The sequence below is a fragment of the Salvelinus fontinalis genome, chromosome 13 (genome assembly GCF_029448725.1).
Source record: "Salvelinus fontinalis isolate EN_2023a chromosome 13, ASM2944872v1, whole genome shotgun sequence".
NCBI lineage: Eukaryota > Metazoa > Chordata > Actinopteri > Salmoniformes > Salmonidae > Salvelinus > Salvelinus fontinalis.
The window spans coordinates 38,868,915-38,894,663 of NC_074677.1; the positions used below are offsets into that span (position 1 = coordinate 38,868,915).

A 25,749-nucleotide genomic window follows, 5' to 3' on the forward strand; every position below is an offset into this window, starting at 1 on the left:
AGAGGGTAGAGAGGGTAATAAAGGGTAAGAGAGGGTAGAGAGGGTAAGATGGCCTGGGTGAGTGAGTCTCAGTCTGGATGGGAGTCATAGTCAGACACAGGATGAGTCACATTAAACACACACTGGTTGAATCGACGTTGTTCCATGTCATTTCAATGAAATTATGTTGAACCAACGTGGAATAGATGTTGAATTGACGTCTGTTCCCAGTGGTCAGTAAACACTGGCGAGCGGGCAGGCAAAGGGGATGCGTGAGCTAGGTCGCCTCTCCACAGCTCTGCTCAGCGACAGGCAGGCCCACTCCCCCGGCAGGGGCTGGGCGGTGATGAGCTCTAGCAGTGATTAAGAGTGACTGAACACATCATTTCCTTTGTCAACGTGATTAGGCCAGGGAGACGAGCCCTCAGGTGGAGGAGGGGGTAATGCATATGATTAGGTGTGCCATTTAGATGCCATTCCCACTAATGGCTAATATCAGGTTAGTCACGGGGAGAAAATACTGCAGAGAATTTACCTAGCTAATGTTGATGGTGTTGGAACTCTTCAAACGATGCGATGGGGAAATGTAGAGAACATCTAATAACATTTGCTGTGGGATTGTGTCAGGTGTTCGCCCCCAGGGCTCCCAGCCAGATCCATCCTGTTTTCTCTGTTCTCTCTAGCAGATTGTCATTGGCCACAGAGGACCTCCACACACTGGCAACATCCCCACTGAGTGTGGGACTATAATACTGGAGTTTGAAATGGCTTGTGTAGGAAATGTGCCATTACACAGAGTAAAGGGCTGTATCCAATATCAAGGGTCTACAAAATGTGCAGTAGATGTGATAGTTCAGTTCACACAAATAACAACACCCCAGCTGCACACACGGTGCTCCGAGTAGAGACAATATATACGAGTGTTTGGGTAAGAAATGAAAGGGATCATTTCCTTTTCAACCGCTCGTCTTGGCTGACATATCAAAGCGAGTGTCTGAAGTTACGCCATCTTTAAGACTCAAACGGTCCCCCTGTCTCCTAAATCCCCTCTTAACTTGTCGGAACAAAGAGAAGCCTCATCAAAACTCGGACACAAAATATAAAGAATACTAGGATGTTCTCTCTCAGCCGTGCAGGATTCATTTGGTAAATGATCTGTGTCGTGGAGTAATAATCATAGGGTATTTTGGAGGGATTTGAGGGCCAGGCCGGGAGGCATCCGCTGGAGTGATCTCTAATTGCTGGAAGCGGAGGCCTCGACTGCCTGCCGCTCTTTTGAAGCCACCGGCTGCTGCTCCCAGCCAGAGGAACCAACCAGCAGGAGGAGGCGTCCCACAGAGCCGCTCTCTCACTCCGTCTCTCTGCTCTCCTTCCTCTCCTTTCCTCCTATGCTCCCCGGGCCTGCAATCCCTTTCCAGCAGACAGACACACCGCGCTAGGCTCCACTCCGACGGCCATCTTTAATCCCCCACTGCTAGTTGTTTATGTGGCTGTGTGACGTCACAGGTGAGGGCCTCTCTCTCAGGGAGGGAGCGGTGGCTGCAGCCTGCATGGCCCAGCCTCCAGGGTGAGAGTGTGCAGAAGTAAAGGCAGATTTTGTTTAAAATAATGAATGTTATATAACGAGAGGACAAAGGCCTAATGGTTGCACTTATAGGCTGTTCTCATCGTCCAACGAGACAGTGATTATCTCAATATGAACAATGGAGAAATAAATAATGGAGAGGAGTTTAGCCAGATGGCCGGAACACTATGACACCTGATTATATTCCATCCATTGTTTGAGTCTTTACTGTGTATTTAATGCCATAACAATCCATTTCAAGAGAAATAACTTCCACTTTCTAGCTACAAGAGGTAAACATATGCTGCACTGTACATACACATGTTCACTCACACATACACATAGACGGTTGTGCATATAGACATAGCACTTACAGCACCAGTCAAACGTTTGGACACACCTACTCATTCAAGAGTTTTTTCTTCATTTGAACTATTTTCTACATTGTAGAATAATAGTGAAGACATAAAAACTATGAAATAACACATATGGAATCATGTAGTAACCAAAAGACAAATATATTTGAGATTCTTCAAAGTAACCACCCTTTGCCTTGATGAGTGCTTTGAACAATCTTGGCCTTCTCTCAACCAGCTTCACCTGGAATGCTTTTCCAACAGTCTTGAAGGAGTTCCCACATATGCTGAGCTCTTGTTGGCTGCTTTTCCTGCACTCTGCGGTCCAACTCATCCCAAAGGATCTCAATTGGGTTGAGGTCGGGTGATTGTGGAGGCCAGGTCATCTGATGCAGCACCATCACTCTCCTTCTTGGTCAAATAGCCCTTACACAGCCTGCAGGTGTGTTTTGGGTCATTGTCCTGTTGAAAACAAATGATAGTCCCACTAAGCGCAAACCAGATGGGATGGCATTTCGCTGCAGAATTCTGTGGAAGCCATGCTGGTTAAGTGTGCCTAAATAAATAACCGACAGTGTGACCAGCAAAGCACCCCCACACCATCACACCTCCTCCATTTTTCACGTTGGGAATCACACATACGGAGATCATCCGTTCACCTACTCTGCATCTCACAAAGACACGGTGGATGGAACCAAAAATCTCAAATTTGGACTCATCAACCCAAAGGACAGATTTCCACCGGTCTAATGTCCATTGCTCGTGTTTCTTGGCCCACGCAAGTCTCTTCTTATTATTGGTGTCCTTTAGTAGTGGTTTCTTTGCAGCAATTCGGCCATTAAGACCTGATTCACGTAGTCTTCACAGTTGATGTTGAGATGTGTCCGTTACTTGAACTCCGTGAAGCATTTATTTGGGCTGCAATTTCTGAGGTTGATAACTCTAATGAACGTATCCTCTGCAACAGAGGTAACTCTGGGTCTTCCTTTCCCAGGAGAGACAGTTTCATCATAGCTCTTGATTGTTTTTGCGACTGAACTTGAAGAAACTTTCTAAATTCTTGAAGTTTTCATATTGACTGACCTTCATGTCTTAAAGTAATGATGTACTGTTGTTTCTGTTTGCTTTTTTGAGCTGTTCTTGACATAATATGGACTTGGTCTTTTACCAAGTAGGGCTATCTTCTGTATACCACCCCTACCTTGTCACAACACAACTGATTGGCTCAAACGCATTAAGAAGGAAATACATTTGACAAATTCACTTTGAACTAGGCACACCTGTTAATTGAAATGCATTCCAGGTGACTACCTCATGAAGCTGGTTGAGAGAATGCCAAGAGTGTGCAAAGCTGTCATTAAGGCAAAGGGTGGCTACTTTGAAGAATCTGAAATATAAAATATATTTGGATTTGTTTAATACTTATTTTATTTCATAGTGTTGATGTCTTCACTATTATTCTACAATGTAGAAAATAGTAAAAATAAAGAAACCCCTTGAATGAGGTGCATCCAAACTTTTGACTGGTACTGTATATACACTAACATGTACGGATCTTCATAAGTCACACAGACATATCCCCCGACACATAGACAGAAGCAAACACACACAGCATTGCACAGACCCGTGCCTGGTTGTTTGGAAGCGAGGCAAGACTGGCGCAGTGTGACATTGACTCCTTGGTGCCAACCGAGAGGCTGGAGCTGAGATTCGTCCCTGGGCTGCCGATACAGGTAAGCAGATTACAGACACACACAATACAGCCTTCTGTTCATGTTCCAGGAGCTAACCAGGCCTTTTCAGCCCAAAGAAAAACCTAACCGTGCTGCTTCTGCGCGCCAATCGATCCTCTCTCTCTCTCTCTCTCTCTCTCTCTCTCTCTCTCTCTGTCTCTCTCTCTCTCTCTCTGTCTCTGTCTCTCTGTCTCTGTCCAAATGAGACTTTTACCTTCAGCATTATTCAACCTCTTAGTTCTGCTCATGCTGCCAGAAATGACTAATACTTGCATCATTCAAAAAAACACTAATTTAACCTGTAATCATTACACAGTATTTGTTAAAGCGGTTAAATTGATGCCGTCTGGTTACAGACCATTGTTAAGGAATATAATGTGTAATTTCAATGGGTTTCATCATCATCCTACTCATCTGTTATTAAGCAGAAGAAAATGAAAAAGGTGTCCAATTAGGCTCACTGGGACCTCCGGTGGATGACAATTCCACTGTAGCCGCTTTAACTGGTTGTTGTGGATTTGGTTTCATGATCGACATAAGTGCCTACCACAGTATTTGTAGTGTACTGGGTGACGGAATCAAAGAGCAATCCATAGCATTGTCTTAGCTATCCTTAATGGAGGATTAAACTATCCGTGTGGAAGAGCATTGGATTCCATCACTTCAACTTTTACAGCCGACTTCAACCGGTTTAGTTGATACCATGATATCAGCAGCTGCCAGTCAACCAAAAGTTGTCTTTGACAACTCATCACTATCTCCACCCCCCACAATTGGTCTCACCTCCCCCACACTCTCATTGGCAATGGCAATTTAGTTTGACAGTAAAATCACTGTTTAGATTGTAGATCATGTGTCAGGTTGGCGGATGTGAGCAGGAAGGCACATGAAAGAATGATTTTAACTCTAAAAGGTTCCTGGAGTATTGCTGGTGGTATAAGTGGTAGGTACAGTAACAGTTGGTTAGTATTGGTGGTTTACGGTGTAAACCATGCTCCATGGCTGGCTGGATGCTTGGTCTTTCTGACTGGGTGGCATGTTAGCCCCAGGGCGTACATGTGTGTAACCACAGCAGGCCTGTCTACAGCACGTGCTCTCTCACCACCACACATGCTGTGGGTGACAGCTTCCACGCTTCTGTGAACACTCAACACACTGACAAGGCGTTAGTGTTCATATCCGATCACCATGTTGACTACGTGTTTTCTGGCCATAACTAGTGTGTGTGTGTACGTGTATGTGTACATGTGCGCCTGTGTGTTCCTATATGTTTTCCTTTCTCCTTGCTAAAAAGGAGCTGGCATTTCACTGTGAGAATACAGAGTGTGAGGCTAGTGTTGAGAGTGAAGGGGAGGGAGGGACAGAGAGGGAGGGCAGTAGGTAGATACCCCCCAAGGGTATCCCAGAGACTGTATTCGGAGTGGACCTTAAGTCCAACTCAGGGGGCGTGCATACCATCCACCGCTTCCGAGTATATTACTCGCTCATGTTCAGTCCTTGGACAATAAAGTAGACGAGCCCAGGTCGAGGATCTCCTTCCAGAGAGACATAAGGGACTGTAACATACTCTGTTTCACATAATAATGTCTCTGTCCTGATATACTGTCCCCGGCCATACAGCCAGCTGGGTTCTCAGTACATCGCGCAGACACAAATGAAGAACTCTCCGGTAAAAATAAAGGCAGTGTTTGTTTCATGATTAACTACTCATGTTCTGATTATGGTAACGTACAGGAAATCAAGTTATTTAGTTCACCCAACCTAGAATACCTAAAAATCGAATGCCTCCCAAGAGAATTCTCTTCGGTCATGTCACAGTCGTGTATATTCCCCCTCAAGCCGATACCATGACGGCTCTCAAGGAACTTCATTGGACTTTGTACCAACTGGAAACCGCATATCCTGAGGATGCATTTACTGTAGCTGGGGACAAATCTTAAGAAAACTCGACAGACATTTTACCAACACATTGACTGCGCCACTCGCGCATCAACAGCCCTCGACCATTGCTGCTCTTCCTTCCAGGATGGCTACAAGGCCCTATCCGCCTTCCCTTCGGCAAATCAAATCATGTCTCCATCCTGCTCCTCCCTTCCTATAGACAGACACTCAAACAGGAAGTACCCGTGGTAAGGACTGTTCAACGCTGGTCTGACCAATCACAATCGATGCTTCAAGATTGTTTTTATTACACGGACCGAGATATGTTCCGGTTCGCCTCTGGGAATAACATTGACGTATACACTGACACGATGACTGAGTTCATTAGGAAGTGTAAAGCGGATGTTGTTCCCATTGTGACAACTAAAACCTATCCAAACCAAAAAACGTGGATAGATGGCAGCATTCACGCAAAACTGAAAGCAAACAGGCAAAAACGTCAGTACAGAGACAAAGTGGAGTCGCAATTCAACGCCGCAGACATGAGACGTATGTGGCAGGGATGCCAGACAATCACGGATTATAAAGGGAAAACCAGCCACGTCGCGGACACCGTTGTCTTGATCCCGGACAAGCTAAATCCTTTCTTCGCCCACTTCAAGAAAAACAAAGTGCCGCCGTCGCGGGCCACCACCACTCCCGTGGACTGTGAGCTCTCATTCTCCATGGCCGACGTGAGTAAGACATTTAAGCATGTTAAGCCTCGCAAAGCTGCCAGCCCAGACGGCATCCCTAGCCGCGTCCTCAGAGCATGCACAGACCAGCTGGCTGGAGTCTTTACGGACATATTCAATCCCTCCCTATAACAGTCTGTTGTCACTACTTGCTTCAAGATGTCCGCCATTGTTCCTGTGCCCAAGAAAGTGAAGATAACTGAGCTAAATGACTATCGCCCCATAGCACTCATTTCTTTCATCACGAAGTGCTTTGAGAGGGTATTTAAGGATCATATCACCTCCCCATTACCCGACACCCTAGTCCCACTGCAATTTGCATACCGCCCCAATAGAAGCACGGATGACTCAATCGCCATCGCACTGCCCTATCCCATCTGGACAAGAGGAATACCTACGTATGTAAAAATGCTGTTCATTGACTACAGCTCAGCCTTCAACATCACAGTACCCTCCAAACTCATCATTAAGCTCGGGGATTATTGTCTGAACCCCGCCCTGTCCACATCGACGGGGCCGCAGTGGAGAAGGTGAAAAGCGTAAAGTTCCTCTGCTTACACATTACTGACAATCTGAAATGATCCACCCACACAGAGGTTGAAGAAATCAGCTTGACCCCTAAGACCCTCACAAACTTTTACAGATGCACCACCGCCTGATACGACAACTGCATTGTCTGCAAACGCAGGGCTCTCCAGAGGGTGTTGTGACAAGGTATGGGTGTTATACAGAAGATAGCCCTATTCGGTAAAAGACCAAGTCCGTATTATGGCAAGAACAGAACTTTAAAAGTTTCTTCAACAGCCTTCGCAAAGACCATCAAGCGCTATGATGAAACTGTCTCTCATGAGGAGCGCAACAGGAACGACCCATTGTTACCTCTGCTGCAGAGGATAAGTTCATTAGAGTTACCAGCCTCAGAAATTGCAGCCCAAATAAATGCTTCACGGAGTAATAGACACATCTCAACATAAACTGTTCAGAGGAGACAGTATGAATCAGGTCTTCATGGTCGAATTGATGCAAAGAAACCACTACTAAACGACACCAAACAGAAGAAGAGACATGCTTGGGCCAAGAAACATGCGCAATGGACAATTGAGATGGTTTGAGATGAGTTGGACCGCAGTGAAGGAAAAGCAGCCAACAAGTGCTAAGCATATGTGGGAACTCCTTCAAGAGTCCTTCAAGAAAGCATTCCAGGTGAAGCTGGTTGAGAGAATGCCAAGAGTGTGCAAAGCTGTCATCAAGGCAAAGGGTGGCTACTTTGAAGAATCTAAAATCAAAGATATATTTGTATTTGTTTAAAACATTTTTGATGATTCGATATGTGTTATTTCATACTTTGATGTCTTCACTATTATTCTACAATGTAGAAAATAGTACAAATAAAGAAAAACCCTTGAATGAGTAGGTGTGTCCAAACTTTGACTGGTACTGTACTATTCTTCAGATATACTACATATTCTGTTCATATTGTCGATAAATCCCATCACATATGTATATATATTTATACTCCGGACTCGGGCATTGCTTGTCCTAATATTTCTATACTTCTTAATTCCATTCTTTTACTTTTTAGATTTGTGAGTATTGCTGTGTATTGTAAGATGGAGCTAGGAACACAAGCTTTTCACTACACCTGCTAAATATGTGTATGCGACCAGTAAAATTGTATTTGATTTGAGGGAGGGAGGAGCAGAGGGATGGGGAGGTGGGAGAAAGGTGACGTTGGGTAGAAGGGGTGGGGGGGGGGGGTGCTGCAAGGTTGGCAGTAACAATGGCTCAACTCCGGTGTGAACCTCTGGACAGCACATGCCACTTGCCAGAAACATTGAATTCCCAACACAATCACCCTTATTTTTTTCCTTTAAATGCCAGGGAGATGGTGTGCAGCACTCGCCTTTGTCAGGAGCTTCACTTGCAGCGAGTGTCCTCTAACAGGAGAGAGAGAGAGAGAGGGAGGGATAGAGAGAGAGAGAGAGGGAGGGATAGAGAGAGAGAGGGAGGGATAGAGAGAGAGAGAGAGAGAGAGAGAGAGAGAGAGAGAGAGAGAGAGAGAGAGAGAGAGAGAGAGAGAGAGAGAGGGAGGGATAGAGAGAGAGAGAGAGAGAGAGAGAGAGAGAGAGAGAGAGAGAGAGAGAGAGAGAGAGAGAGAGAGAGAGAGAGAGAGAGAGAGAGAGAGAGTAAAGAAATGTGTTTTAGCAGTCGTTTCAGCAGCAGTCACCTTAGGGGTGGCGTCTGAAGGACACTGCTGAATACTCCAAATGAGTGTGAAGAGCGGCGCAGAGAGAGGATTAGAAAGCACATCTTCACACACACACACACACACACACACACACACACACACACACACACACACACACACACACACACACACACACACACACACACACACACACACACACACACACACACACACACACACACACACACACCTGTCTGTGTAAGGCACACAGAGGAACCATCACGACAGGAGAGTCAAAGGAACACCGCAGATACCTTGACTGTTAGACGTCCTGTCTCACGACCTCTTTTAATATAGAGGACGAGGAACAATATGTCTTCACTCATCGCCCTCATATCACTGTACATTTTCTGTTCAGAGCCACCATGAAAAACTGGATTCTCTCCATTTGCCACAATGAAGTCTCTCTATCTGTCAAGTTACTGACAGGAGTACACAAATTTGAGTCATGTGTTGAGAAACTGAGAAATCCCCAACCAGATGAATAACAGTATATACTAAAATGCTAGTAAGACAAAGGAAGACTTTCATCTGTCTCTCACTATTGTTAGCTCTGAATCAGAAAAATGGCCAGGCCGGGTGCTTATTCATCATTGTCTTCATTTGAAGGGCATTTGGCAGCCCAAAGGCAAACACCTAATACAGTGATAATACAGTGATACACTCCTCTCCGCTCAGCTCCCATCCCTACCCTCTTCACAGACACATACTGACAGAGCAGCAGTGCAGTCAGAGAGAGATGAGGGAAAAGCAGCAACTCGTCGTCTCAAAGCAGACCTCACACTGGGTTCTGTCACTTCACATCACGATTCACTCAAACTCATATAGCACTTCCACTAGTTCAGATACTGCTCACAGAGAGACGCTTTACCAGACACACTGACAGCAGGCAGCACACACACATTTACGCACAGACACATACACACACACACTCGCATACATGCATGAACACGCACGCTAGTGATGCCCAGGTCAGCTGTTTGTTCACCCGCACTCACCATCAATTGCTAATAACCCATCCGCAACCGCCCAACTATATGTGATAAAGTGAAAATCTAACACCTGCATCTGACCCTAACCGGCAAATATAGAAAATGCGCTGTACAGTCAGACGGCAGAACGATTTTCTGAAAGGGGTGCAGGATTTTTTAAAGCCTAATTTAGATATGTTTCTGCTTATATACTGAACAAAAATATAAACGCAACATGCAACAATTTCAAAGAGTTTACTGAGTTACAGTTCAAAAAGGAAATCAGGTAATTTAAATAAATCCATTAGGCCCTAATCTATGGATTTCACATGTCTGGGCAGGGTTGAGGCCATGGGTGGGAGCCAGGACCACCGACTGGGGGAGCCAGGCCCAGCAAATCAGAAAGAGTTTTTCCCCACAAAAGAGCTTTATTACAGACACAAATACTCCTGAGCACCCCCCCTCCCCATCTTCAGACGAACCCGCAGGTGAAGAAGCCGTACGTGGAGGTCCTGGGCTGGCGTGGTTACACATCCTGGGCTGGCGCGGTTGTCAGGCCGGTTGGATGTACTGACAAATTCTTTAAAATAACGTTGGATGCGGCTTATGGTAGAGAAATTAAGATTAAATTCTCTGGCAACAGCACTGTTGGCATTCCTACAGTCAGCCAATTGCACACTCCCTCAAAACTTGACGCATCTGTGGAATTGTGTTGTGTGACAAAACTGCACATTTTAGAGTGGCCTTTTATTGTCCCCAGCATAAGGTATTGGCAAAGTTTTCTCCTCCATCTCTCAGTTCGGTTTGGCCGCATATTTTATGTGGCTGAAATACTATCAGCTTTTATGATGCTGATAAAGATAGCAGCTTTACAGACGTTCCCTAACCGCGCATTCATTCTCTCAAGATTCTGAAAGAAGGGCCTCCCGAGTGGCGCAGCGTTCTAAGGCATTGCAGTGTTGCGGCGTCACTACAGCCTGGTGTTCAATCCCAGGATGTGTTACAACTGGCTGTGACGGGGAGTCCCATAGGGCGGCAAACAATTGTCCCAGCCTCGTCCGGGTTACTGCAGGGTTTGGCCTGGGGGGGTTTGTGGCAGGCTGAGCACCCCTGCAGACTGACTTCTGTCATTGAACGGTGCTTCCTCCGACACATTGGTGCGGCTGGCTTCCGGGTTAAGCGGGCCGGTGTTAAGAAGCGCGGCTTGGCGGGTCATGTTTCAGAGGACGCATGACTCGACCTTCGCCTCGCCCGAGCCCGTTGGAGAATTGCAGCGATGAGACAAGATTGTAATCACAAAATTGAGGAGAAAAAGGGGGTAAAAAAAAGAGTAAAATGTTGGCTACATTTGGTGTAGGCCTATCATTTTACTGCAGAAAATGCTTAATTCTGCAGGAGTTAATAGGCTATCAGGCTATGTGAGACATTATACAGTAGACCTAGCCTACAGTCAGTGTCCAGATTTTGGGGCGGCAGGTAGCTTAGTGGTTAGAGCATTTTTCGGTTGCTGGATTGAATCCCCAAGCTGACAAGGTAAAAATCTGTCGTTCTGCCCCTGAACAAGGCAGTTAACCCACTTTTCCCCGGTAGTCCGTCATTATAAATAAGAATTTGTTCTTAACTGACTTGCCTAGTTCAATAAAAATGTAATCCATCTGAACAGTAGGCTACAGTTTCCTTAACATGCCATATTTGATGTCCCCGTCTTGTGACTGTCGAATTTGTATAGCGCCTGACAACCATCACACATATCATAGCCGGCACTGTCAGCCTCTCTACCACTTTTTATTTTACAATCTTTCCCAAACTGCCCTCCCTTCTCTTTATTGTCAATTCTCCATTTCACAGATTTTCTCTTATTGAATTCAACTCCGATATTGTCCTTTTTTCCAAAGTGGATCAGCATTAACTTTTTCTGCCCAAGTTCCCAAAAGCATTTTGCGTGTATATGGTGCGCATATAGTGGGCCTTAAAGTTTACGTTTACGCACTAGCCTAACACCAGATACAAATAATGAAAGAAAATCCTCAATATAGCCTATAGATGTGAATTGCACAAGAATCATACATTTATTAAAAAAAGATGCATTGTTTTCTCGCTTTATTCAAACCACCCGCCCTTCATCCACAAAATATTTCATGACCCTAAACCCGCCTGTCCAGCGGATATAACTGTGGGGTCTGTGGGTTATGACTCAACTCGTGCATCACTAACGCACACACATTCACAAATGTGTGAACACACGCACAGAAAGGCACAAAAAAAATCTATCCATCATTTACGCATCAATCCTGAGTAAAGCTCTACATCTGCTGATGTGGTTGGGCAACACTTTCACAGAGAGGTCTGCTTCAATGCTGAGGAGATCGTGTTTGTGATATGACTATTTGGAGAAAAGCTGGGTAGTGTGAGAGACAGAGGGGAAGTGTCTGGATTCAGTGTGTATATGAGGTGAAGAGGAAATGCCTGTCAGCAGCTGGACGACACACACTTCTCTCTGAGAGGAGAGGAGGGAAGTGCTAACAAGCAGCCGTCTAGCCAGCTAACGTAATGGGTGCAGCTAACTGGCCCTTATAATGGCTGCACTACTGTGGCTTTTTCAGTCACCATACTATCCATCACATCAGCATTGCTGCACATCACTATGGGCCACAGAGTCTGTCTGTCAGCTGTATATCAGGTCTTTTAGTGTCTTTTAGCCTGCAATTGGTAGTGTTTCTGGCTGTGGAGATGGTCCAATTGTACTGAAGGGAGAGGGAGATGGAGACAGTCTGTCTTTGGAAAGTCCTCTGCTTTATAGAGAAACCTCCCCCTAATCCCAGATAAAGAGCAGATAAGAGAGAGATAAAGACAGCGCTGCTCCTGGGCCTTATCTCTGCTGTTATCTCCCAGCGCAGTGAGCGGTAGTGCTATAGGCAGGCAGACAGGCAGGCAGCACCCACGGCTGGCTCCATAACCCCCTACATACACCCAGAGAGAAGGAAGAGCCCATGCCTGTCTCTACACGACACCCACCACCACCACCGTCTGTAACATCAGTCACACCTCAGCCTGCCATAGGTTTTAAATAGCATTCTATTGATTTTTAAAGGACGTTTTCCAGTGTCTGGATAAGCACTGTAATAGGTTGGCACCTTGTGAAATGAATCACCCAGTGTTGTTTAACAAGGGAAAATGCCACAGAAATTTGCTATTTTCTGTCCCATGAATACACGTAAAAGAAAAACACAAGGGATGTTAACATACAGATGGTGGACTTACCTCTATGTCTGTTAGTAGTTTTATCAAACATGAGCATGGCGTCTTCTACCTGAAAGACCAAAGAGGAAAACAGACATTAGTCTAAGGTCAGATAGGAGAGACATGGAAGAGACATACACTGGTGATTACTTCTGTACTGTGGTAAAGATGCAAAGATGGGTAAAGAGGTTAACGAGTGTGTATCCTTCAATGTGGGACAACGGACAGTCTTCCTCAGGGAACCATAGACAGTTTGAGTCAACCAGGTAGACACACCCTACTGCAACAACCAACCCCAGCCTCCTCTGCTCCACCAGGTAGCAGCATGATCCATGGTGATATCAACTCTCATCATGTCGTTCAATAAAGCCACACAGAGAGAGACAGATGGCAAATGTTTATCCTCACACATCTCACGACATATTGGAAGACAGAAATCTGTTCCCTATAATTCAGAAGAAGTGGTAAAAACAACGTTGAATTTAGGCAGCCTCATTTTCATTGTGGATTCTTGTTGAGAGAACAACACAAAAAAGAGGAGGAAAAAAACAGCACCATACAAAATCACAGAGGGGGAGATAGGGCAATGTCGCCGAGAACCACACATTCCCCGGTTACGGTCGCTAGGTAACGTGCGGTGTGGAGCGGAGCAGGCTGAGTGCTGGGGAGGTTTTGGCAGCGCAGTGTGGTGTGGTCCGGTGGGGGTGGGGGGCGAGGCGCGGCGGGGCGGGAGGGTGACAGGGCGGGAATGCGGGGAGGGCCATGTGGAGCAAGGGAAGAGATGAGAAGAGAGGAGCAGGGGGCTGGCTCAGATGGAACTGCCTGACTTGATAAAGAGGAGCTCTGCCAGGCTCTGCCACACTGCTGCTGCCACGCTGCAAACCTGCCACAGGATGTAGGCACTAGTCTACTGCAGCTCACTACCACCCACATGCTAGGCCTGCTGTACTATGACCACCTCCAAATGGACATTGACCTAAAACCCCCTGCTTAGCTCTGTAGTATGCCATTCACACGGTCTCATGTATTTGTCAGCTGGTAAATAGGCAATTGGATGATATCTCATTCGTCTTTTGTAGCTCAGTTGGTAGAACCTGGTGCTTGTAACGCCAAGGTAGTGGGTTCAATTCCCAGGACCACCGATATGTAAAATGTTTACACGCATGACTGTAAGTTGATCTGTATAAAAGCATCTACTAACTGGCATGTATTATTGCCTAGGATTTACTCTTTTCACACCTATAGTCATCCAATTTCAAAGAACACATCAGCCCTGCAAAACACATTTCCTATAAATAATATACAGCCTACACTGGTAAATAGTAGTATGTGCCCTGAAGCTGGTAGAATTAAACAATAAGGCCCGAGGAGGTGTGGTAAGGGCTGTTCTTAAGCACGACGCAAAGTGGAGTGCCCGGATACAGCCGTTAGCCTTGGTATATTGGCCATATCCCACAAATCCCTGAGGTGTCTTATTGCTATTATAAACTGGTTATCAACGTAATTAGACCAGTAAATATACTGTTTTTGTCATACCCGTGGTATACGGTCTGACATATAATGGCTTTCAGCCAATCAGCATTCAGGGCTCAGACCACCTGGTTTATAATGTCTATTATAAAACTGGTTGTTTGGATCCTGGATGCTGATTGGACAAGCAGCATTTCAAGCCGTGCTGTATTGGCCGTCACAGACATACCTATCCCTGCTAACAGTTCCATCTGATAATGATCACTCTGCTTTCATAAGAGTATCATGTTCATGTAGCAGTCCCAATCATCTCTTGTCTTTATCTCAACGAGCACATTATTTACCCTTGCTTCCAGCCTAGCATTTAGTTTGGTACAGCGGGGTTAATATAAGCCTCACTGTCTGCCTTTCCGACCTCAGGAACAATGTTTCACTTTTGAATTTCGGTGCCCAGATGAGACAACTTTTTCTGAGTCAGTCAAAATCACACATCAACGTCATTATCATGGACATATCCAAGTAAATGCCGATAGAAAAAATGCTCAAACAAATGAAAATGCTCTAGTGTACTGTCATTTCAGGTTCAATGTTTGACATGACTGAGTTAGCAGAAGTTGGCTAGCTAGCTAGCAAGTGACAAGAACTTTATCCAGCCTGCTTAGCAACCATTTTGTTTCAAATCAAATCAAAGTATATTTGTAGAAACAGTAAAAATACAGGCTATATACAGTAGCGATGCTATAAAAGTAGTGAGGCTACATACAGACACTGGTTAGTCTGGCTGATTGAGGTAGTATGTACATGTAGATATGGTTAAAGTGACTATGCATATATGATGAACAGAGAGTAGCAGTAGCGTAAAAGAGGGGTTGGTGGGTGGTGGGACACAATGCAGATAGCCCGGTTAGCCAATGTGCGGGAGCACTGGTTGGTCGGTCCAATTGAGGTAGTATGTACATGAATGTATAGTTAAAGTGACTATGCATATATGATAAACAGAGAGTAGCAGCAAGAGTCTTATGGCTTGGGGGTAAAAACTGTTGACAAGCCTTTTTGTCCTAGACTTGGCACTCCGGTATTGCTTGCCATGCAGTAGTAGAGAGAACAGTCTATGCCTCGGGTGGCTGCGGTCTTTGACAATTTTTAGGGCCTTCCGCCTGGGCCGTACGCTCTACCCGTTATAGTGCCTTGCGGTCAGAGGCCGAGCAGTTGCCGTACCAGGCAGTGATGCAACCAGTCAGGATGCTCTCGATGTTGCAGCTGTAGAATCTTTTGAGGATCTCAGGACCCATGCCAAATCTTTTTGGTTCCCTGAGGGGGAATAGGTTTTGTCGTGCCCTCTTCACGACTGTCTTGGTGTGTTTGGACCATTCTAGTTTGTTGTTGATGTGGACACCAAGGAACTTGAAGCTCTCAACCTACTCCACTACAGCCCCGTCGATGAGAATGGGGGTGTGCTCGGTCCTCCTTTTCCTGTAGTCCATAATAATCTCCTAAGTCTTGGTTACGTTGAGGTATAGGTTGTTATTCTGGCACCACACGGCCAGGTCTCTGACTTCCTCTCTATAGGCTGTCTCGTCGTTGTCGGTGATCAGGCCTACCACTGTTGTGTCGTCTGTAAACTTAATGATGGTGTTGGAGTCATGCCTGGCCATGCAGTCGTGGGTGAACAGGGAGTACAGGAGGGGACTGAGCAACTATGCAAAAATAATTAACGACTGGGTCGCTTCTGTAGCAACATGACCAAAAGTCAATGCCATTTACCTGTGACTGTATTCATGACACAGCACTGCCTCTTGTGCCTTATTGCTTAGATACAAACGCCTAGTGGAAATACTAGCATAGCCTTGTAAAATGAAGAGGCCTATAGGCCATCAATGCGGTGTATTATAGGCTTCCCACGTTCAGTGATGTTAAGATAGCCGTGTGTCTGTCTGTTATTATGACACTGCAGTGGGAGGACAGGCGTCAGGCAGCTTATTCAACGCAGGACACAAGTTCAGCAGTGATGGGGTGTTTCTCCTCTGCTTCAGGGCTCTTCAATGCAGCCATTCAGGCAGAGCACAACTCTATGGCTCTATCTGATAGAAGGTTAAGGACCTCTTCACCGCTCACACAAAACCCCTCCACACAGTCTCACTCCAGGGAAGGAGAAATCTCTCTCTCCCTCTCTCTGCCCTCCTCCTCTCTCACTCTTTCCTTTCTCCTGGCTGGGTGAAAAGAAAGGTTCAAAGGATAATGCATCTTATCACTATGTAAAAGGGGAGTGGGGACCCCAGTGGAGTGGCTGGCCTTTTGTGACAATGAAGAAAAGAGCCCTAGTCTATTTATTCAGTGTGTGTTACGTTAGCTATAGACTGGAGCAATGCAGTCCTCTGGCTTTGTGTCCACCCAGAAAAAGCACCAAGCTCTACAAAGGCAGTCTGGGGCCAAGAATCAAGACTAGTTCACCTTTAATAACTAAGGATCATGAAAACACGCATTCCTTGAATTACTGCTACACAAACACACTTTAACCTACAGGAGAGCATGCACATGACTGTTGAGCTAACGACTACATGGCAGATTCAAGCAGCCAGTTAGGATGAGGCAGTGCAGGTGACAGACACACAGTGCCACCAACACTTCCCACCAAGCAGAAGTTAAAATGGCAATCGGCTCATTCTTGTATTTAAGTTGAATATAGAGCTTGTGCTAGCTAGGGTGATTTACTAAATACCTGTCGAGGTTGAACCTGAGGACAAGATGGGTTGAGAGTATTGGGGAATGCAGATTGACTCAGGTGGAGGAGGTTTGCACTCTAAGCAGGAAAAACACAAAGGGAAGGTAGTCAAACCCTTGTTTAGATCCCAGGACCCCGGCGGGAAGGCTTATCCTGTTCCTGTCAGATAATATGATGCTAAACGTCCACTCCCGGACAACCTTTCCACCCGGGCCAATGCATCAACTAAATCCATAAGTATGAAAAACCTTATAAAAACGCCCAGTCAGTCTCTGTGGTACATGTCCCTGTGCTTATTGATGCTTCTGTCCTTGGATAAATAATTCAAACAGCAGCCAATTTGAATTATTTATCCAAGGACAGAAGCATCAATAAGCACAGAGACATGTAGCATTTTTGGGCTGAAAAAGCGGCAGGGGGATATTTAAGGGCTAAGGAAATGCATTATGACAGCAGTTTAGATCAGCGGCAATCACCCCATTATTTACATTCAGCACATAACAGATAGGAATCAGAGGAGCTTCCCCGGGATCTGGGGCTAAGAACACCACAGCTCACTGTCCACTGGGACAGGAACACAGTGAGGTCTCTGCTGCAATACAATGGGGGGATGATTTGTATGTGACTATTTTGAATCCCTTCCCTTGACTCTACGTCAAGGCCCAGTCAGTGTCTCTGTGAAACGTAGAATTCCAGAAGCCAGAGGATAAAGAGGGAAAGATTTTGTGGTGGTGAAGGAGACGCTGAGTCATAAGATTTATATGTTTGATTAGTCATGAGGGGAGGCAGAGTGCAGACTACTACTGCTCTGGGACACAGAATGGTAACAATGCATTCGGAAAGTATTCAGACCTCTTGACTTTTTCCATATTTTGTTATGATACAGCGTTATTCTAAAATGCATTAAATAAAGAAATGTCCTCATCAATCTACACACAATACCCCATACAGATTTTGGAAATGTTTGCAAATGTATATATATATTTTTTTATATATAAACATAAGTTTCAGACCCTTTGCTATGAGACTCCTTTTTCCAATGATCATCCTTGAGATGTTTCTACAACTTGATTGGAGTCCACCCGTGGTAAATTAAATTGATTAGAAATTATTTGGAAAGGCACACACCTGTCTATATAAGATCCCACAGTTGACCGTGCATGTAAGAACAAAACCCAAGCCATGAGGTTGAAGGAATTGTACGTAGAGCTCAGAGACAGGATTGTGTCGAGGCAAAGATCTGAGGAACGGTACCAAAACATTTCTGTAGCATTGAAGGTCCACAAGAAAACAGTGGCCTCCAGCATTCTTAAATGGAAGAAGTTTGGAACCACAAAGACAAAGCTTTCCGCCCGGGCCAAACTGAGCATTTGGGGGAGAAGAGCCTTGGTGACCAAGAACCCGATGGTGACTCTTACAGAGCTCCAGAGTTGCTCTGTGGAGATGGGTGAACCTTCCAGAAGGACAACCATCTCTGCAGCACTCCATAAATTAGGCCTTTATGGTAGAGGCCAGACGGAAGCCACTCCTCAGTAAAAGGCACATGACAGCCCGCTTGGAGTTTGCTAAAAGGCACCAAAAGGACTCCGACCATGAAAAACAAGATTCTCTGGTCTGATGAAACCAAGATTGAACTCTTTGGCCTGAATGCCAAGCGCCACGTCTGGAGGAAACCTGGCACCATCTCTACGGTGAAGCATGGTGGTGGCAGCATCATGCTGTGGGGATGTTTTCAACGGCAGGAACTGAGAGACTAGTCAGGATCGAGGGAAAGATGAACAGAGCAAAGTACAGAGAGATCCTTTATAAAAACCTGCTCCAGAGCACTCAGGACCTCAGACAGGACAACGACCCTAAGCACACAGCCAAGACAACGCAGGAGTGGCTTCAGTACAAGTCTCTGATTGTCCTTGAGTGGCCCAGCCAGAGCCCGGACTTGAACCCGATCTAACATTTCTGGAGAGACCTGAAAAAAGCTGTGCAGCAAAGCTCCCCATCCAACCTGACAGAGCTTGAGAGGATATGCAGAGAAGAATGGGAGAAACTCCCCAAATACAGGTGTTCCAAGCTTGTAGCGTCATACCCAAGAAGTTTTGAGTCTGTAATCGCTGCCATTGGTGCTTCAACAAAATACTGAGTAAAGGGTCTCAATACTTATGTAAAAGTGATGTTTAATTTTTTAATTTTTAAAACATTTGCAAAAATTTCTAAAAACCTGTTTTTCCTTCATCATTATGGGGTATTGTGATGAGGGGAAAAAATAACAATTGAATCAATTTTAGAATAAGGCTGTAACATAACAAAATGTGGAAAAAGTCAAGGGGTCTGAATACTTTCCGAATGCACTGTAACTGAACACGCTGTCAATGACTCTGAAGTACTATGGGTCTTCTTTCACATTGGTTTTACAAGACTCATATTATTTAACAATGCTCTCAATGAACAAAGCGGAAATAGCTGCTTCAATGACCCTGGACAAGCTTGTGACAACCCTCTCAATTAATTGTTTTACAGAGAAACTGAATATCGCTGTCTCTCGGCTCTTCTCCCTGCAATGTGCAGCATGCACACTCCAGTGGTTTTACTAGTAGTGCTTTAACAAGGAACAGCGGGCCAAACTTCACATCCAGGAAACACTTGGAATTACACAGCAGTGAGGGACGTAAGTGTCACGTTCTGACCTTAGTTCTTTTGTTATTTCTTTGTTTCAGTGTGGTCAGGGCGTGAGTTGGGTGGGTTATCTATGTTCGTTTTTCTATGTTGGTTTTTTCGTTTGGCCTGGTATGATTCTCAATCAGAGGCAGGTGTCGTTAGTTGTCTCTGATTGAGAATCATACTTAGGTAGCCTTTTCCACCTGGGTTTCGTGGGTGGTTATTTTCCGTGTCAGTGTTTGTTCCACACGGAACTGTTTCGGTTTGTATTTCACGTATCGTTTAATGTTTTGATTCTGTGTTCGTTCGTTATTAAAGAAAATGAACACGTACCACGCTGCGCATTGATCCTCCGATCCTTGTTACTACTCCTCTTCAGATGAGGAGGAGGACAGCCGTTACAGTAAGAGAGAAACCCAAAATGTCTGACACAAAACAACTTCAGTACACCCCCACCTCCCCTTCAGTACAGGGACACCATGAAGACAGCTGGGATGTCTGATAGTGACCAGGCATGGTGGTCGTTGTCAACAAGAGCAGGAGAGCAGGCCACTGTGTCCCTTAGAAGAGTAGAGTTGGAGATCCAGTCCACACAGAACTCCTGGTATGTAAGGAACCTGGAACCTGAACCAGGCTGCTAGTAATTTCCTGACCCCCTTAGGCTGGGAGGCAGCTGTTCAATAGAGTGTTCAGACACTAATGTTCCATACCTGCTCTGCTCCTATCTTGACTTACTCTACTGTCTAGACTAGTCTGTGTTGGTGGAAATTCTCATACTGGAAAGCATCACTTCATGGGATCACTTTCTCCCCAGTAAAAAATTAGATGGCCCTCACTGCAGTCCATTGTCCTACACCTTGACCCCTTTCACATTCACCTGGTCATGATGACACAAATCAGTGACCTGTAATATACACAGCCTATAAGCATGATATTCCTTCATAACGCTAAATGTGAGTGTTGTGAGCCAGGCAAAAGGGTATCCGGTCATTTGGTGTCTAAAGCTGTGCTCTGACCGGAGGAACAATCAACAGTGAATTGCCTGAGTGATAGGGGATTGGAGAGGCATATATATTTGATTTACATTTTGAGTTCCATTACTGAAGACACAGGTGGCAGAAGAAAAGGCTATATACTGTAAGACTACAAAATATTCAGTCAACCTTTATTATTCAACCAGAATCATACATACATACAATTATACAGTATAGGCTATGTGACTCTACTAAGGCTATGTCACTAACTTTTTCTTATGTTGACATTAACAAAATGGCTGAAGAAAAACACTTGAGGAAGACAATTCCTAAAATCTGTCAGAATTAAATATTCATGAGGTCCCGCGCTCTGCATCCAACGATGTCGCTATGATGCATATTCTAGCAGGGACCTTTGTGTGTCATAGAATGCCTCCGGGCGCAACGGCGATGGCTTCAACAGATCCTCCTGCAGCACTGAGCAAAGCCATCAGCACAACAAATATGCACAATTAGAGAGGGAGTCACAGAGTGGCGAGTCTGACCAATGGACTGACACAGAGAGCAGTCAGGCAGACTGCATTACTACTATGATGGAACGGTGTCTTCAGTTCACAGTCCTCCCCTAGCCTAGCTCAGTCAGTCCCACGTGCCAGTGCATGGCCCTGGGCTGGGAGAGGAGTAGTCCATGCAGTTAGCTAAGTATGCAGGAAGGGGTAACTAGGATGACTAGGCCCTGTCCATCAATCCCTCTCTCAGTTCCTGTGCCAGGCTGCAGAGAACTGTGCATTACGGGGTCATTTGATTAATAAGGCTTCATTGCGCCAGCCAGGCAGCCCGTTCCCCCTCCACCACACTCGAGCAGAGAGCCTCCTCTCCTCTTTCTGTCGGAATGGAGTATGCCTGCGAGCCACCTCCGCGTAACAGCCGATCGAGCCTTGGCCCCTCCCTCGTGAGAAAGAACCAGACAGGCTGGGAAATATTGTGCTTTCCAGCTCAAATAGTAATTGGAGAGGTGAGAAATCCCTGTGCCCTGGAGGTAACAGTTTAACATGGAGGACTTACTTAAAGTGCTGCCTTTTTCCCTTTGCCAAGGCAAGGCAATCAGCTTTCTCTTTTAGCAGACATATGAATTTCACGGCAGTCTCACAAGCTGCCCCCATCCTCTTCCCTCTCCATCTCTCTCATATGCATGCTTGTGTATATGGTAATTATATTAATCAGTAGAAAAGGTGGTTAGTAAATCTGCTAATTGGTATGTAAATAAGATCCTCCTGACACTGGCAAGCCCACAATCATGTTAATTTCAAATAAATATAAATATGTCAGTTTTCATTTAGACCGAGAGCAACAGCAGGCAACAACATGTTCAGGAGATGATGACCAAGGTTGCTGTTTTCCTCTCCTCTCTCCCTCCCTCTCTCCTCTCTCCTCTCCTCTCCCCTCTCCTTTATTAAATGAGGATTTGCACTATCCGTATTATATAATTCAGCAGCCCTTCTCTGGTTTTGAAAGGCTGGTTTAACTAGATTTCCATTTCTTGAAGCCGATCGATGGCTAACCAAAGAGACAGGGTGCAAGAGACCAAGTCAGAGTAATAAAAAAAAAAAAAAAAGGTATCTTTGCCCTTTTTTCCCAAGCTGTGAAAGTAGGTGATGGCCATGAAGCAGGGAGCTGCACTTCAATTCCCTCTTTGTTACCAGTGAGAATGCCCCTCATGGATGCAATAGGCTCTCTGCTATGCCGCCAGGCCGTTGTCTGTGTCTATGTGTGAACTAACAGTATGACATCCCTATTAACATTGTGATGCACACGTTCATTGAATAACCAACTGGAAAATAAAATGTGATAACACGATTTCTCTTTTCATGAGTAATCATGTTCAAGATAGCGTGGTCTGAAGTACACGCATCCAATGAACAAAATCTTGGTCCTCTCAGCTGAGCTAGACATTGTATACCGTGTTATCTATAGGTGTATGATACGGATAAAAGGCTTTAGAGTCTTCAGTTGAAAAGCATTCAATTCAATTACAGCTGCCAATATCCCCCAATATCCGAGCCACCTGCAGTGTTTAACTTAGATTAGGTTTAAGTTATTTTAAAGGCCATTTCAATAATATGACATTTCTCGTCACAATGGGAATGAATGAATGCCAATCGAATCTGTTTTTTTTCTCCCTCTCTTTAATGCAAAACGCTGTCGTCTGTCGTTCTTGATAGCTCGTCTCTCTTTGTCAGCATAAATGCAGGAGCCCCTATTTGAATACAGTTTCACATCCCTCTATTTATTAAAGCTTGGATTAACATGACAGACGGTTTTGTCTGGGGAGTCTTTAATATGGCTCAGAGAAGCGATCCCAGCGACAGTAATAGGCTCCAGCTAATATACTTGAGTGATGCTGGTTTCCCAGAGTTATAAAGCAGAACAATAGTGGGGATCTGAAGCATGAATACAAAGGTGGGATTGTAGGAGGGGAAACCAGGGAGGAGCTGGCCCACTGGAGAAGAACACACAATCACTCCATAGTGCTCCTGGAGAAGATTAAAACAAAGAGACGGGGAGAGAAAGGTCAGAGGCAGCCGGAGAAGAAAGATGAGGTGGCAACTTGAAATCTCTCTCTTTCTCTAGTGAGACAAAGTTTATTCTAACCTAACGCCATTGCAAACGCAGGAGCAGGTTCTAGACATTCTTCGCACTTTACACTGAAAACTATCCCTGTATTCTCTCTTTCTTAAAGCTTTAGGTGGAATTTGAAAAGCTGTTCCTTGTCCTAAGGAATTATTTCCATCAGAAACATGTAATGGTGTAACACAATAGAGAAAGGCTTCCATAGTATTTGGTGTTATAATGAGGCATTACGCTCCTACTTTGTCTGGCTCTATTTAGAGGGCAGTTCAAGGTTACACAGAGCCTCATGTTACTCAGTGAATGAAACACATTCCATCTTCTGACTCCCGGTTCAAAGCAGTCTGTGAATAGCCTCCTACTTCCTGGTCTCTTCTCTCTATATGAATAATTCTGGGGATTAAAGACAGAACGTGCTGCATCCCAAACACTGTTGAATCACCCTGGAGCAAATCATAGTACTGATTTGAACTGAGCCGCAACCGGCCCAGCTCTCTTTCCCCAGGTCTTTTCACTTTGCATCTTCTCTTCATTCCCCCAGTCCATTTTCTCTGTCTCGCACATTACCAAGTCCACGCCAGAAATCAACTGTGTTTTTCCTCCCTTTTCTTAGGCCGGCTAGTGATCCGTAGGGGAGAGCGGCAGTGAGGTTTGTTAAAAGATCAAACACACATCTGTTAGTAGTGAGATTGGGGGGATTGTTACTCATTCCCCAAACCTCTGGACTCTAATTACCTCCCCTCTGATGCTGGCCCCATGCCAGCTGCCATTAGTGCAGGGCAGAGTTGAGGCACACACAGACACACATGCACTCGGTACACACACACACACACACACACACACACACACACACACACACACACACACACACACACACACACACACACACACACACACACACACACACACACACACACACACACACACACACACACACAACACACAACACACAACACAGCCTCAGAATAGCCCACCATATGATACATTGGTCCAGCAGTGATAGAGACGCCAAAAACATCTCCACTGATACAGATAATCCTATCCTAGCTCTGCACCCCACTGTAACCCAGCCTACCAGGCACATGTACAGAGGAAGGGAATGATTCACAGGACACAGAGGATTTACCTGAGGTCACATCTTCTATAGTTGTACTACAGCCTACATGTAAGATAGAGAGCTTCTGGTGCCAACTGAAACAATGTGCTGCTGTATATTTACCAGTCCTTCATAGTCCCTCACCTAACACACCAGAGCCAATTTTTGTTCGTGTTGGTTACTCTCCTACTCAAAGAGGTGAGTGAATATATAATACATAAATAATTATAAACTGGGTGGTTCGAGCCCTGAATGCTGATTGGCTGACAGCTGTGGTATATCAGACCGTATACCACGGGTATGACAAAACATTTATTTTTACTCTTCTAGTTACGTTGGTAACCAGCTTATAACAGCAATAAGGCACCTCAGGGGTTTGTGGTATATGGCCGATATACCACGACTAAGGGCGGAATCTAGGCACTCCGCGTTGTGTCGTACATAAGAACATCCCTTAGCCGTGGTATATTGGCCATATACCACACCCCCTCTGGCCTTATTACTTAATTCTAATATCCCCACCTGAGCCAGCAGTCATAGCTGAGCTGTAGGGGTTTATAGGGTGTGTTTGATTGATAGATGTATTATGAGTATAGATAATACCATGTACGGTATTTAGCTCAGGGAGGTATGGTATTGGATGTAGTCTATATAGCTGTATATAAACAGGTGTATGAATGACAGGACATCATGTCAGTGGGCTGATGGTTGATGCCGTCCCGGTCCCCAGCCCTGCGCTGTACTGTGAGCTTGGGGTAAGTCGTGCTCCTCTCTCTCTGACAGGCGGGAGGCCTGGGTCCCGCGCCATCCTCTCTGAGCTGAGCCAGACAAGCAGGTAATTCATCATCGTGCTGAAGGCTACCCAAGGTGCCTGATCAGCCCTTCAGAAGGATCCCACCTCCCACAGCAAGGTCTCTGTTTGGAAAGTGACCTGCAGTCTCTAACCGTCCTCCCCACATCCCCTCCCACCCTCGCCCCAAATTTCACAGCTCCAAATTACCACGACAACATTAGAATTCTCATGCTGGCTGATGACAACCGAGCGGATATGTCACAGGTCTGCAGAATGTCATTTTAGCCCCAATTTATTCATTCACATTATGAAGCCACAGAAAGATGCAGGAGGAAGGAGAAATGTTCACCAAACCACCCAAGGCTAGGGGTTTAAATGTGTTTTTGTATCCCACTCTTTGTACAGCGAACGCAATATTAGACGAACACAAAGATTACATGCATGCAAAGAGATTTTCAATAGACCCATTGTTACTACACTGTGAATGTAATATTCTGTTATTCATTCAGAAGCCAATTCCAATACTGTCGCTTTGTCAATTTTCTCTCATTGAAGACGGAAAATTTGAAATAACAATGACAGCTCAAGGACAAAAGACATTAATAAGTCCTTTGATGGTATAGAAAGGTATAATAATATATTTTCCCACTCTGCTCGGCCTTGTTAGAATGGCAAATACTCATTTTGAGAAATAAGAGTTAAAAATTA

General features: G+C 45.2%; 1 protein-coding gene across 10 annotated transcripts in view; it reads right to left on the bottom strand.

Moving 5' to 3' along the window:
• The window catches only part of LOC129868639 (RNA-binding protein Musashi homolog 2-like), a 338,972-nt gene that overhangs the window by 128,516 nt on the left and 184,707 nt on the right, over window positions 1-25,749 (bottom strand). For all 10 annotated transcript variants that reach the window (XM_055942797.1, XM_055942800.1, XM_055942795.1 and 7 more), the window contains exon 7: window positions 12,728-12,776. In XM_055942797.1, the coding sequence (XP_055798772.1) occupies window positions 12,728-12,776 (49 nt within the window). The remainder of the gene's footprint in view (window positions 1-12,727; window positions 12,777-25,749) is intronic.